This window comes from Lactuca virosa, chromosome 4 (assembly GCF_052849685.1).
Source record: "Lactuca virosa cultivar CGN04683 chromosome 4, Lactuca_virosa_CGN04683_v6, whole genome shotgun sequence".
Lineage (NCBI taxonomy): Eukaryota > Viridiplantae > Streptophyta > Magnoliopsida > Asterales > Asteraceae > Lactuca > Lactuca virosa.
The window spans coordinates 347,491,693-347,506,424 of NC_136429.1; the positions used below are offsets into that span (position 1 = coordinate 347,491,693).

Genomic DNA, 14,732 nt, shown 5'->3' on the forward strand with positions numbered 1-14,732 from the left:
TAATTCAAAGTGAAAATAAGGGTTCTTTGATTAAAATTCGTGTATTACTTTTTCCATGCATAAACTTGGCTTTATATGAAGCCTTTATTACAAACTTGGTGGTTACAAGCCAACCAACCAATTATTCATTAACACTAGTAAATGAAATTTAAGGAAACTCTTGAAATAACACAAAAAAACGTCCAAGACACTTGAGAATGAAAAAAAAACATATATGCTTCATTAAGGAGCCATATGAAGCATTAAGGAGCCATAAGAAGCATTAAAGTGCAACCATAATCCACCAAAGAGTGATAAAAACGGCTAGGAGGCTTTATGAAGCAAAAAGTAACGTTTTTAGCACTTATGAATCCTTAAAAATGTTGCCCTAGCCTTCATGCAACCCTAATTCAATTTGTGGGTTACCATGCATAACCCAACCATTGAGCCTAAGCCACCTTCTAGCCCACTAGTAATCACTAATCTATCACCTTTTGGGCTTTCATAATCCATGCATGGATCATCCCCTCCCCCTTTGAAAGGAATTGACCTCAATTTATCAAGTACATCATCATCAAGATAAGGTGAAAGATCTCCCACATTAAAGGTAGCATGCACTCCTTGGTCTCCTCCCAAATCTACCTTATAAGCATTATCATTGACACGTGACACCACTTTGTAAGGACCTTCTGCTCTTGGCATCAACTTGTTTTTCCTTTTGTTAGGAAAACGTTTTTTCCTCATATGCACCCACACTAAGTCACCATCTTGAAAGACACGTGGTTTCCTATGCTTGTTGGACTTCTGTTTGTACAATTCATTCACGGCTTCAATCTTCTCACGAACTTGTTGGTGTAGTTTCATCATGGTCTTCAACTTGTCATTAGCATCCTTGTGGACCAATTCATCCTTTGGCAATGGAATCAAATCCAAAGGCATGTAAGGATTCACACCATACACCACTTCAAAAGGAGAATGACATGTTGCATAAGTAGGAGAACGATTATAGGCAAATTCAGCATGTGCAAGTTTGATATCCCAATCTTTTTGAGTTTTGCTAACCAACCTCCTTAACAAAGTACCCAAAGTTCTATTAGTCACCTCCGTTTTCCCGTCTGTTTGTGGATGATGGGATGTACTAAAAAGTAACTTCGTACCAACTTTCCTCCATAAAGTGTTCCAAAAGTAACTTAGAAACTTGGAATCCCTATCAGAAACAATTGTTTTAGGAATACCATGCAAACGAACCACCTCTTTAAAGTACAAATTAGCCACATTAGATGCATCATTGGTTTTATGACATGGCACAAAGTGAGCCATTTTTGAGAACCTATCCACCACCACCATTATGGAATCCTTCCCCCTTTGAGTCCTAGGCAAAGCCATAATGAAATCCATGGACACATCTTCCCAAGGACGAATAGGAACCGGAAAAGGAGTGTAAACACTATGCTTAAAAGTTGTTTTTGCCATGTGACATGTAACACACTTACCCACTATGTTGGTTACATCCCCCAACATCTTTGGCCAAAAGAAATGTTCCTTAAGTACCTCCAAAGTTTTGGTAATGCCAAAATGACCAGCCAAACCACCACCATGAGCTTCACGAATCAACAACTCCCGTATTGCATGTTTTGGGACACAAATTCACCATTAGGACCACCTGCACATTTCAAAAATGTATGTCCAAAGTCCACATCAGATTGATAATGGTCCTTTAGAGTTTCAAACCCCAACAAACGAACATCCAAAGTCACCAACAATGAGTAACGCCTAGAGAGTGCATCCGCCACCACATTGCTTTTTCCATCCTTGTATTTGCATGAAAAATGAAAGGATTGCAAGAACTCCACCCACTTTGCATGTCTTGTGCTCAACTTTTGTTGTCCATTGATGTACTTCAAGGATTCATGATCAGAATGCAAAATAAAATGATTTGCACGCAAATAATGACTCCAATGATCTAAAGCACGAACAATAGCATAAAACTCCTTATCATAAGTGCAATAATACAAACGAGCACCACCCAACTTTTCAGAAAAATAAGCAATAGGACGTTTGGATTGGATCAAAACAGCCCCAATACCAACTCCACTTGCATCACACTCCACTTCAAATGGTTGAGAAAAATCAGGAAGAGCCAAAATAGGCGCATCACACAACAATGCCTTAAGTTTCTCAAATGCCTTTTGAGCTTCTTCTCCCCATGCAAAGACACCTTTCTTCAAACAACTTGTTATGGGACTTGCAATGGTGCTAAAATCACGAACAAATCTTCTATAGAAAGAAGCAAGACCATGAAATGATCTAACTTCAGAAATGTTAGTAGGAATAGGCCATGACTTGATTGCTTCAATTTTGGATGGGTCCACAGACACGCCATTTCTTGACACCACAAAACCCAAAAATGCCACTTCTTCCACCAAAAACGAACATTTTTCTTGCTTCCCATAGAGTTTTTGAGCTTTAAGCGTCTCGAAAACCTGTTTTAAGTGCACCAAATGATCCTCCAAGCTCTTGCTATATACTAAGATATCATCAAGGTACACCACCACAAACCTGCCCAAAAAAGATTTTAGCACTTCATTCATTAGTCGCATGAAAGTGCTAGGTGCATTAGTTAGACCAAAAGGCATCACAGTCCATTCATACAAGCCATGTTTAGTTTTAAAGGCTGTTTTCCATTCATCCCCTTCACGCATACGAATTTGATGGTAACCACTTCTCAAATCAATTTTTGAGAACACAATAGAACCATGCAACTCGTCCAACAAATCATCAACTCTAGGAATAGGAAATCGATATTTTATGGTGATGTTATTAACAGCCCTACTATCAACACACATCCTCCAAGAACCATCTTTTTTTGGAACCAACAAAACTGGAACAGCACAAGGACTTAGGCTTTCACGAACATAACCCATTTTCATGAGTTCATCAATTTGTTTTTGCAACTCCTTTGCCACCTCCGGATTACATCTATAGGCAGCTTTATTAGGCAAAGGAGCACCCGGAATAAGGTCAATTTGGTGTTCAATACCACGGACTGGAGGCAAACCCGGTGGTAATTCGCTTGGAAACACATCTTGAAACTCCAAAAGCAAATCAGCAATATCGTTTTCTCCATGCACCATCTTCTCCACCTTTGCATGATCTTTGGCCACAAGCATGTAAATCACATCACCTTTGTCAAGAACTTGCTCCACCTCCCTTTCACTAACAAACATAGAAATATTAGGTTTTTTTACTTGTTTAGAATTCATGGACCTTATGGCCGTTGGGGACATGGGTTTTAACACAATTTTTTTATTATTGTGCTTCAACTCATATTCATTGCTCCTCCCTCTATGTAACACGTCCCTATCAAATTGCCAAGGATGCCCCAACAAAATATGACATGCATCCATAGGAATAACATCACACAACACTTCATCTTCATAAGACCCCATAGTTAGACCAACTCTAACCTGTTTTGTCACCTTTATTTTGCTTCCATCATCCAACCAATGAAGAACATATGGTTTTGGATGGTTTGTAGTATACAAACCCAATTTGGTCACCATTTCATTAGAAGCAACATTAGTACAACTTCCACCATCAATAATCAAACTACACCACTTGTCTCTAACCAAACATTTGGTGTGAAACAATTGGTCTCGTTGATCCATATCAGCCATTGTTTGAACAACTTGAGTTTTAAGGGTTCTAAGTACCAAAACTGTATCATATACCGTTGCTTCATACTCTACCTCCTCTTCTTCTTCTTCTTCTTCTTCTTGTGTATCATGAAAAATACCCGCCAACCTCTCTTCTTCCTCCAACTCTTCACGACATTCAATGGCCTCCCTTAAAGTCACCACCCTTTTGTTTGGACAAGCATTTTGGTAATGACCAAAACCTTGACACTTGAAACATCTAATTTTCGCCAAACTAGTTTCTTTGGTACCACTAGTAAGTTTAGGAGCAACGGGAACACTACTAGAACCAGAAGGAGTAGAAACAAAATTTTGTCTATTGCTAGACTCGGGCTTGGACCACGACTTTGATTTAGGATTTTCGAGACTTGAACTTGAACTCCCACTATAGCGTGCTTTGGCTTGCCCCTCCAACTTCAAACACAAACCACAAAGAGTTCCAAAATCAGCATAAGGATACAACTCCACAACATTGGCAATGTTGTAGTTCAACCCTATTAGAAAACGAGTCATTTTTTGTTCTTCAATATCTTCAATATCCCCCATCAAGGACAACTTCTCAAATTCATCAATGTATTCTCCAACACTCATTTTTCGTTGCCTCAAATCAGCAATCTTCTTGTAAGTGGCAATTCTATGAGTAGAAGGAACATATCTCTTTCTTAGCTTTCGTTTTAGAGAAACCCAAGAACAAATTTTTTCTTTGCCTTCACGGGTCCTCTTGGCCTTAAGCCCTTCAAACCACAATGAAGCACCACCACTTAGCTTGAGAATGGCATACTTGCAGCTTTTTTCGTCATCCACTTCCTTGAACTCGAACATTCTTTCAATCTTCCTTTCCCACTCCAAGTAGCGTTCAGGATCAGTTCCACCAACAAATTCAGGTAATTCAGACACCTTGAATTCTTCCACAACCCTATGTTCACCACGGCGGGGTTGCCTTCTATTTCCACCTTCTTGGATGTTTCTTAATGCTTCACGAAGATTTTGTAGGAACTCCGGATCATCAAAATCCATTCTGCGCTCTGATACCACTTATGATGCGTGTATGGGCTTGATTTAGTGAGTTGGGTAGTGTTTAGGTAAATTAAGCTACAATAACAACCACAAATATATGGAATGAAAAGGATAGATTTGATAAACAAACTAGACCTATAGCTTGTAAATCTGAAGACAAACTAAGACCTATTAGTTTGAATTCGATCAACTCAAGGATCACGTCCAAAAGATGATAATTTGTGAACTATGACAATAATTCAAAGTGAAAATAAGGATTCTTTGATTAAAATTCGTGTATTACTTTTTCCATGCATAAACTTGGCTTTATATGAAGCCTTTATTACAAACTTGGTGGTTACAAGCCAACCAACCAATTATTCATTAACACTAGTAAATGAAATTTAAGGAAACTCTTGAAATAACACAAAAAAAACGTCCAAGACACTTGAGAATGAAAAAAAAACGTCTATGCTTCATTAAGGAGCCATATGAAGCATTAAGGATCCATAAGAAGCATTAAAGTGCAACCATAATCCACCAAAGAGTGATAAAAACGGCTAGGAGGCTTTATGAAGCAAAAAGTAACGTTTTTAGCACTTATGAATCCTTAAAAATGTTGCCCTAGCCTTCATGCAACCCTAATTCAATTTGTGGGTTACCATGCATAACCCAACCATTGAGCCCAAGCCACCTTCTAGCCCACTAGTAATCACTAATACATCACCTTTTGGGCTTTCATAATCCATGCATGGATCATCTTATGATGCGTGTATGGGCTTGATTTAGTGAGTTGGGTAGTGTTTAGGTAAATTAAGCTAGAATAATAACCACAAATATATGGAATGAAAAGGATAGATTTGATAAACAAACTAGACCTATAGCTTGTAAATCTGAAGACAAACTAAGACCTATTAGTTTGAATTCGATCAACTCAAGGATCACGTCCAAAAGATGATAATTTGTGAACTATGACAATAATTCAAAGTGAAAATAAGGGTTCTTTGATTAAAATTCGTGTATTACTTTTTTCCATGCATAAACTTGTCTTTATATGAAGCCTTTATTACAAACTTGGTGGTTACAAGCCAACCAACCAATTATTCATTAACACTAGTAAATGAAATTTAAGGAAACTCTTGAAATAACACAAAAAAACGTCCAAGACACTTGAGAATGAAAAAAAACGTCTATGCTTCATTAAGGAGCCATATGAAGCATTAAGGAGCCATAAGAAGCATTAAAGTGCAACCATAATCCACCAAAGAGTGATAAAAACGGCTAGGAGCCTTTATGAAGCAAAAAGTAACGTTTTAAGCACTTATGAATCCTTAAAAATGTTGCCCTACCCTTCATGCAACCCTAATTCAATTTGTGGGTTACTATGCATAACCCAACCATTGAGCCCAAGCCACCTTCTAGCCCACTAGTAATCACTAATCCATCACCTTTTGGGCTTTCATAATCCATGCATGGATCATTTTATATACTAGATCCAGGGTTATTGCTTTGGTGTTCATATTTGAATGTTCAATAGAGAAAAACTTAGATCCAAAGCAATTAGGGTTGCATGATCACATATGAATGTTGTTATGCTCAAAACCCATCAGTGGTATCAGTGACTAGGATGTTTTTCAATTGAATTGGTACAAGAGTGAACTGTCCAAAGAACAAGAAATCGATTTTTTGGTTGTCTGACTGCTGAACTAGGCGAGTTCAATGTTGAACTCAACGAGTTGGGTGAACTCGACGAGTTCTTTGCCCAACTCGACGAGTTGACTCGTCGGTTGCCTAAAATTTCAATTTTCAAATTTGATTTTGATTTGGATACTACCATAACACGTTTTTATTGCCTAAAAATGATTTTTCTGATTGGTAACATGATATCCTTATCAAAATTAAAGGATTTGGTTAAAAATGGATAATATAAGACTATTTTGATTCAAAGATTTAACCTTGTAACGACCCAATTTTTCAAAAGAAAATTTTCATTTTTAATTATCCAAATCACATTTCCATCATCCACAAAAACCAATTACAGTTTTTTTCAAAACCATATCAAATACAACTTTATTTCAAAATATCATAGGGTCCATAAAATGTCCGAGTGAGAGTGCACGCCGCGCCATCAAGCCTTGCCCTTGCCCTTGGGCTCAGATGTACCTGAAACAAACCGATAAACTATAAGCTAATGCTTAGTGAGTCCCTCATAGCGTACCCCACACACAATCCACATATCACATATCAAGTTATCTATAAAAGCTACACATATCACATAAGCCATGCATATAACATATAAGGAAGCCATGGAAACCCTCCAGGGTCTTACACCTAATGCCATGTGAACCCCCACAAGGTCTTCCTGCCTTGGGAACCCCCACAAGATCTTCACTACCAAACAAGACATAATGCAAACTATACAAGCAGATATACGAGGATGCCATGGAAACCCTCCAAGGTCTTATACCAAATGCCACGGGAATCCCCACGTGGTCTTCCATGCAAATATCATACGATCATATCGCATAATCAATCAACAATCTGCATCACATAATATGCCATAGAAGACTCACCTTGTCTGCTGACTCTGAAAACTGCTCTCGTAACAGTCCGTAACCACATGTGCTGAACCATAATAACATTACTCAAGGTTAGGACCGAACCCAATCCAATTGAAGAGTCCAAACTCCAAGTCCTTTCTCAATGGCCCAAAATTCTTCCTTTTCTATTGGGCCCAAAGTCCATGTCTAATTATCATTAATGGGCCTCATGGCCTAATAAGTCCCAACCATAGAAACCATGGCTCAAAACAGATAAGTTGGCCTACCAATCCAAAACATGACCATGCCTAATGACTAATCAAGGCCCAAAAGCTTACAAGCCCAAAACAAGTCCAAATCCATATGTTGTGCGTACGCCTAGCATACCACTCTGGTACGCGCAGAGTACCGAGTCCCTGGGTCGTACGCGCTGCGTACGCTAAGTTACGCCCAATGTACTACCAGATTAAGCACTTTTTCCACAAAGTTCTTAACACTCGATTTTCTCATGTCCAAGAGTCAAGTCTAAGCTCATTAAGATATCCTAGGGCATAAAGTTGGCAACTTTATGCTTTTCATGTCTCATATGTTCCCAACAACTCATTAAGACCTTTCCAAGCGTGTTAAACCATGCATGAGGTCAAAACACCCACCAAGACTTCATTTTTATGCTATGAATGGACCAAAGGATCTCAGATCTAACCTTTTCAGCCTCTAGAGTTGCTCAACTCTCAAGAGGAGGTCCAAAACTAACTAAAGGGACAAAGTAGAAAACCCTATCTAGATCTAATGAATAAGATGGCAAGATCAAAGCTTTATACCTCCAGAAGCTCCTCATGGTGAACTAGATGTAGATTCCTGAAGCCCGAAGTCACTCCAAGCTTGCTTAGTAACTTCTTCTTCTTGAATTGACACTAAAAAGGCCACAAATGCACTCATTAAGCTCAAAAAACACTCTCAAATGATTCTAGGGTTTTTAGAGACGTTTGAAGGTGAAGGAGGCTGGACAGGATGGAGCTCAAATGAGATAAGGATGTTTATATAGGTCTCAAGCCCGAAAATTAGGGTTTGGCTATCTATCACGTACGCCCCACATACTTTTGGTACGCCCAGCGTACGTGTTGGCCCTTCGCGATCATTTAAGCATGGTACGCTAAGCGTACCCATGAAGTACGCCCAACGTATTTAAGGGATATAATATGCAATATTAAAAACTTCAAGGGCTATAATGACAATACCTGAATTGAGGTGTTACAACTCTCATCCTCCAGCTCCAATGTCCATTCGTAGCCCCTTCGGTGCTGCCATTGCACTTTTACAAGCTTCACTTCCTTGTTCCAAAGACCCTTGGTCTTCCTATCCAAAATCGAAACGGGCCTCTCAATGTAGTTTAGGCTCTCGTCCACCTGAATGTCGTCCAGAGAGACGACCGCGGCCTCGTCCGTGACACACTTCCGAAGCTGTGACACATGGAAAGTGTTGTGAATCTGGCTGAGCTCATCCGACAGCTCCAAGCGATATGCTACCTTGCCCACCCGGTTCGTAATCCTGAAAGGGCCTATATATTGTGGCCCTACCTTACCCCTCTTTCGAAACCTGATGACCCCCTTCCAGGATCACACTTTCAATAGCATGAAATCCCCCACCTAGAACTCAAGATTTGATCGCCGCCGTTCGACATAACTTTTCTGACGGCTCTGTGCGACTCGCAGCCGGTTGCACACCTGCTTAATCAGCCCGATAGTCTTGAGCACTACCTCAGTGCTCCCCATGACTCGGTGTCCAACCTCGTCCCAGCAAACCGGAGTCCTTCATCTCCTGCCATACAACATCTCAAATGGAGGTCGATCGAAACTGGCATGGTAACTGTTATTGTATGAAAACTCTGCCAGTAGAAGGTATGTATCCCAACTCCCTCCAAAATCCAACACACATGCTTGCAGCATATCCTTCAGTGTCTGGATCGTCCTCTCACACTGGCTATCTGTCTGAGGGTGGTACGTTGTACTAAAATGCAGTTCCTTGTGGAATTTCTTCCAGAACCTGGATGTAAACCGAACATCTCTGTCAGAGACTACCGATACTGGCACCCCGTGCCTAGCCACCACCTCTCGCACATAAATATCCACCAACTTCTCAATGGATATACCCTCAGAGATCGGAATAGAATAGGCACTCTTCGTCACTCTGTCTACAATCACCTGTATGGCGTCCACACCCCTTGCCGTCCTCGGTAACTTCGTAATGAAGTCCATAGTGATCTCTTACCACTTCCACATGGGAGTGGGTAGCGGTTGAACCTTACCATGAGGTTGTTGATGCTCAGTCTTGACCTTCCTATAGGTCAAGCACCGCTCCACAAACCAGCCGATTTCCCGCTTCATGCCGGGCCACCAGTAACTCAGTCTCAAATCTCTATACATTTTTGTAGCCCATGGATGTATAGAGAACTTGCACTTGTGCGCCTCTTCCAAAATCTTATGCCTCACTCCCCAAGTCACCGGTACCCATACTCGGCTACACTATGTCAAAAGGCCACGACTATCCTTAACAAACAAAGGATACTACCCCCGAATCCGCTCTACTTTCCAGTTCTTCTTCTTCACCCCCTCGACCTGAGCCTCCTTGATCATATCCAACAATGGAGAGATCACGGTTATCCTCAAACAAACATTCCCAATCGAGGAACATGCTGCCTTGCGACTCGAAGCATCGGCTACCACGTTACCCTTCCTGGGATGGTATAGGATCTCACAATCATAGTCCTTCAACACGTCCAACCACCTCCTCTGTCGCATGTTGAGGTTCTGCTGATCCATCAAATACTTCAAACTCTTGTGATCAGTATAGATGGTGCACCTCACTCCATACAAGTAATGCCTCCAAATCTTGAGGGCAAACACCACTGCCCCCAATTCCAGGTCGTGAGTGGGGTAATTCGCCTCATGAGGCTTCAACTGCCTCGAGGCGTAAGCTATCACATGCCCCCTCTGCATCAGTACCGCACCTAACCATGAAATCGATGCATCACAGTACACCACCAAATCATCTAACCCCTCGGCTAGTACTAGAATCGGAGCCTTGCATAACCTCCGTCTCAAGGTCTCAAAAGCCAACTGCTGATCCGTACCCCATCGAAATGTCACATTCTCCTTGGTCAAGCGAGTCAAGGACACTACAATCTTGGAGAAATCCTGGATGAATCTCCGATAATAGCCTGCTAGACCCAAGAAGCTACGGATCTTGGAAGCATTCTTCGGTACTTCCCACTGCATCACTGCCTCAACCTTAGCTGGATCAACTGAAATACCCTCGTGGTTTATGATGTGCCCCAAAAATTGTACCTCCCGCAACCAAAAATCACACTTGGAGAACTTGGCATACAACCTCTCCGCCCTCAGGGTCTCCAATACGTCCCTCAGATGATGCTCGTGCTGCTCCTTGGTCTTAGAGTATACCAGGATATCATCGATAAAAACGATCACCGACCGATCCAACATCGGTCTACACACCCTGTTCATGAGATCCATGAACGCGGCTAGGGCATTGGTGAGCCCAAATGGCATCACCACAAACTCATAATGCCCATACCGAGTCCTGAAAGTTGTCTTCGGTATATCCTCATCCCGAATCCTCATCTGATGGTATCTCGACCGAAGATCAATCTTTAAAAACCAGGACGCACCCTGTAGCTGATCGAACAAATCATCTATCCTCAGTAGCAGATAATTGTTCTTCATCGTTACTTTGTTCAGCTCTCGATAATCAATGCACATCCTGTGTGATCTATCCTTCTTTTTCACGAACAGGATCGGAGCTCCCCACGGGGAACTACTCGGACGGATAAACCCCCGGTCTAGCAGCTCCTGAAGCTGTGTAGATAGCTTATGCATCTCGGGCGGTGCTGACCGGTATGGTTCCTTCGCTATTGGAGCGGCACCCAACACCAAATCAATGTGAAACTCAACCTCTCTCTCCGGAGGCACTCCTGGTAACTCTTCGGGAAAGACATCCCGAAATTCATGTACAACCGGCACACTGCCCACATCTGTCGTGGTCTCAACCCTCCTATCCGATATATAAGCCAAAAATTCCATACATCCCTGCTACAGAAATCTCCTTGCCCTCGCTGCCGAACAGAGGGTCGGCCCCTGCGAGGCCATCTCGCCATGTGTAACCAGTTCTCCCCCACTTGGGGTTCAAACCCTCACTATTTGGCGCTTGCAGTCGATGATGGCCCCATTGGCCCCCAACCAATCCATCCTGACAATCACTTTCAGCCCTCGCAACAGTATCGGAACCAAGTCAACGCGAAACCTCTCTCCAAGCACATTCAGGACACAGTCCTGATACACCCTCGCAACACTCACAGTGCGGTCGTCAACAATCTCTACCTCAAGCAGGGAATCCAAAGTTACTGGCGCATCCCGAAACTTCTTGCTAAGCGCAAGAGACACGAAGGATCGGGTAGCTCCCGAATCGAACAAAACATGACTCGACATACCATTGACCAAAAAGGTCCCTATACATAAGCACAAGAACATATAAGCAATACAAATAAATGGAGAGCAGAGAAGAATAAATACATACCAGCCACGATGTCTGGCTCTTCCATAGCCTGCTAGGTAGTCAGCTAAAAGGCGCGGCTCCTCACCGTTGGAGTATCCGCCATAGCAAGGCGTCCATCAGTAATTCTTATCGGGGTGGGCCCAGGCGCCGGCACTGCTCCTCCCCCTCCTTGCAACCTCGGACAATCGGCCTTTTTATGGCCAGTCTGGTTGCAGTGGAAACATATCAAGCCCTTCTTGGGGCAGTCCCTGCTCAGGTGGCCCGGATGACCACACGTATAATACACTGTGTTCGTCCCCGACAAGCTCCCCCATGAGATCTCCCACACTTGGCACACAGGCCACGGCCCTGCTGGCCCCTACTGGATGAATTCGAGGTCTTAGGCTTTTTAGCCTGACCTACTGCTGCATGTGCCTGCTCGGGCTTCCGCTTGGTGCGGAAATCCAACTCCATCTCCCACTCACAAGCCGTCTCTACAATCTCATTCAGGGTTTTGCAGCATGTAAAACTCACAAACTCCCGAATATCATCCCTCATCATGGAATGATACCTCGTCCTCTGCATATCCTCATCGGTAGCATATTGTGGGATCAACAATGCTTGCTCCCGAAACTTGGCGGTGATCTCCGCCACAGTCTCGGTGGTCTGCTGGAGCTCCTACAACTCCCTCACCATCCGTTGCACCTCAATATCCGGTGAAAAGTCCAACTCAATTCGCCGAACAAACTCGGCCCATGTCATCTCAGCCACACCGGCTGCTCCCACCTGGTTGGTCACCTCTCCCCACCAATCCCGGGCTCTGTCCCTCAGCATACATGAAGCAAAACCCACTTTCGTCGCATCAGGGCAAGAACTCGTGCGTTGGGCGTTCTCAATGTCCGCCACCCAGCGTCGGCTAACAATAGGGTCCCTGACCCCGAAAAACTTCGGCACTCCACACGCCTTGAACTCCCGAAATGAGGAAGTTCGGGCCCTGATCTGGCCCGCAGCAATCTCGGCTCTGAATGATCTGAGCCTCTCCTCCATGATCTTCATCGTACCCTCCTTGACCGTCCCAAAGATCACTGTGTTCGCATCAAGGATGCCTTTTGTAACCTTGTCTGCAATGATCTCGCGTAGCCTCTCATCAATGGGCTCTGCACCGTTGCCCGATCCGGATCCAGATCCTGATCCCGATCCTAATCCCCCTGTCCCAAATCGTGTCACCACCATGTTGAACTGAAATTTATATAAGGGATCTTCCCACACCGGTCCTCCTTAAAGTTATGATATCTAACATTGGTCCGGGTACAGGTCCTGTCCTTTTAGTAGTACGGGCCCAATACTACCTTCCACACCTACCTGTACTTTCCCCAAAGCTCTACCTGATAACTCCAATTCATCCCAAAATAAATCATATCCCACAAACCACTGCACAACCCAAATCCAAGGCTGTCCTAAGATTTGCTCTACCATATAAATCAGACCAATCATAACAGGTTGCCTTTATGCATGCAAATTATACATGTAAAAAAGGATCAAATAGACTTTCAAATAAGATATTCTACGCTAGGACCACAACCAAACAAGGAACAGGAAATAAGGCCAAATCAATCATTCTAAGTCTATAAGCTCCTAACTGTATACAATTTTAAAAGCATACAAATAGCAAAATCCATACGATTATTAAAGCTCAAATCTAAGTATAACATGGCTAACACATTGGGGAACTACTTACTTGGCTCGGCTGATCACGCGCGTTGCACTATCCTCTATTCCAATCTAAAAAGTTTTGAACTTTTAATTTTGAAAACAATTTTACCATTTCCTTAGTTTGGGTCCTGACACACCCGAGAGTGTGCTCGAATCCCTCAAACCAAGGCTCTGATACCAACTTGTAACGACCCAATTTTTCAAAAGAAAATTTTCATTTTTAATTATCAAAATCACATTTCCATCATTCACAAAAACCAGTTACAATTGTTTTCAAAGCCATATCAAATACAACTTTATTTCAAAATATCAGAGGGTCCCATAAAATGTCCGAGTGAGAGTGCACGCCGCGTCATCAAGCCAAGCCCTTGCCCTTGGGCTCAGATGTACCTAAAACAAATCCACAAACTATAATATAATGCTTACTGAGTCCCTCAGAGCATACCCCACACACAATCCACATATCACATATCAAGTTAGCTATAAAAGCTACACATATCACATAAGCCATGCATACAACATATAAGGAAGCCATGGAAACCCCCACATGGTCTTCCTGCCTTGGGAACCCCCACAAGGTCTTCACTGCCAAACAAGACATAATGCAAACTATTCAAGCAGATATACAAGGACGCCATAGAAACCCTCCAAGGTCTTATACCAAATGCCACGGGAACCCCCACGTGTTCTTCCATGCAAATGTCATATCATCATATCGCATAATCAATCAACAATATGCATCACATAAAATGGGTCGGCCTTGGTCTCTTAGACCCATTGGTATGGTGAGAAGACTCACCTTGTCTGCTGAATCAGAAAGCTGCTCTCCTAACAGTCCTCAAACACACGTGTTGAATAATAATAACATTACTCAAGGTTAGGACTGAACCCAATCCAATTGAAGAGTCCAAACTCCAAGTCCTTTCTCAATGGCCCAAAAGTCTTCCTTTGCTATTGGGCCCAAAGTCCACGTCTACTTATCATTAATGGGCCTCATTGCCCAATAAGTCCCAACCATAGAAACCATGGCCCAAAACAGATAAGTTGGCCAACCAATCCAAAACATGACCAAACCCAATGACTAATCAAGGCCTAAAAGCTTAGAAGCCCAAAACAAGTCCAAATCCATCTGTTGTGCGTACACCTGGCGTACCACTCTGGTACGTGTAGCATACTGAGTCCTTGGGCCGTACGCGTTGTGTACGCTAAGTTATGCCCTACGTACAAACAGATTAAGCACTTTTTCCGTTAAGTGCTTAAT

At 42.6% G+C, this 14,732-nt stretch overlaps 1 protein-coding gene across 1 annotated transcript; it reads right to left on the reverse strand.

The window, feature by feature from the left end:
* Nucleotides 1-384: 384 nt before the first annotated feature.
* LOC145106213 (uncharacterized) lies at nucleotides 385-4,691 on the reverse strand. Its single transcript, XM_079043230.1, is given in 6 exon segments — nucleotides 385-739; nucleotides 893-1,642; nucleotides 1,717-2,392; nucleotides 2,822-3,071; nucleotides 3,336-3,754; nucleotides 3,809-4,691. Coding segments are annotated over 6 exon segments (3,333 nt in total).
* Between the last annotated feature and the right edge of the window lie 10,041 nt (nucleotides 4,692-14,732).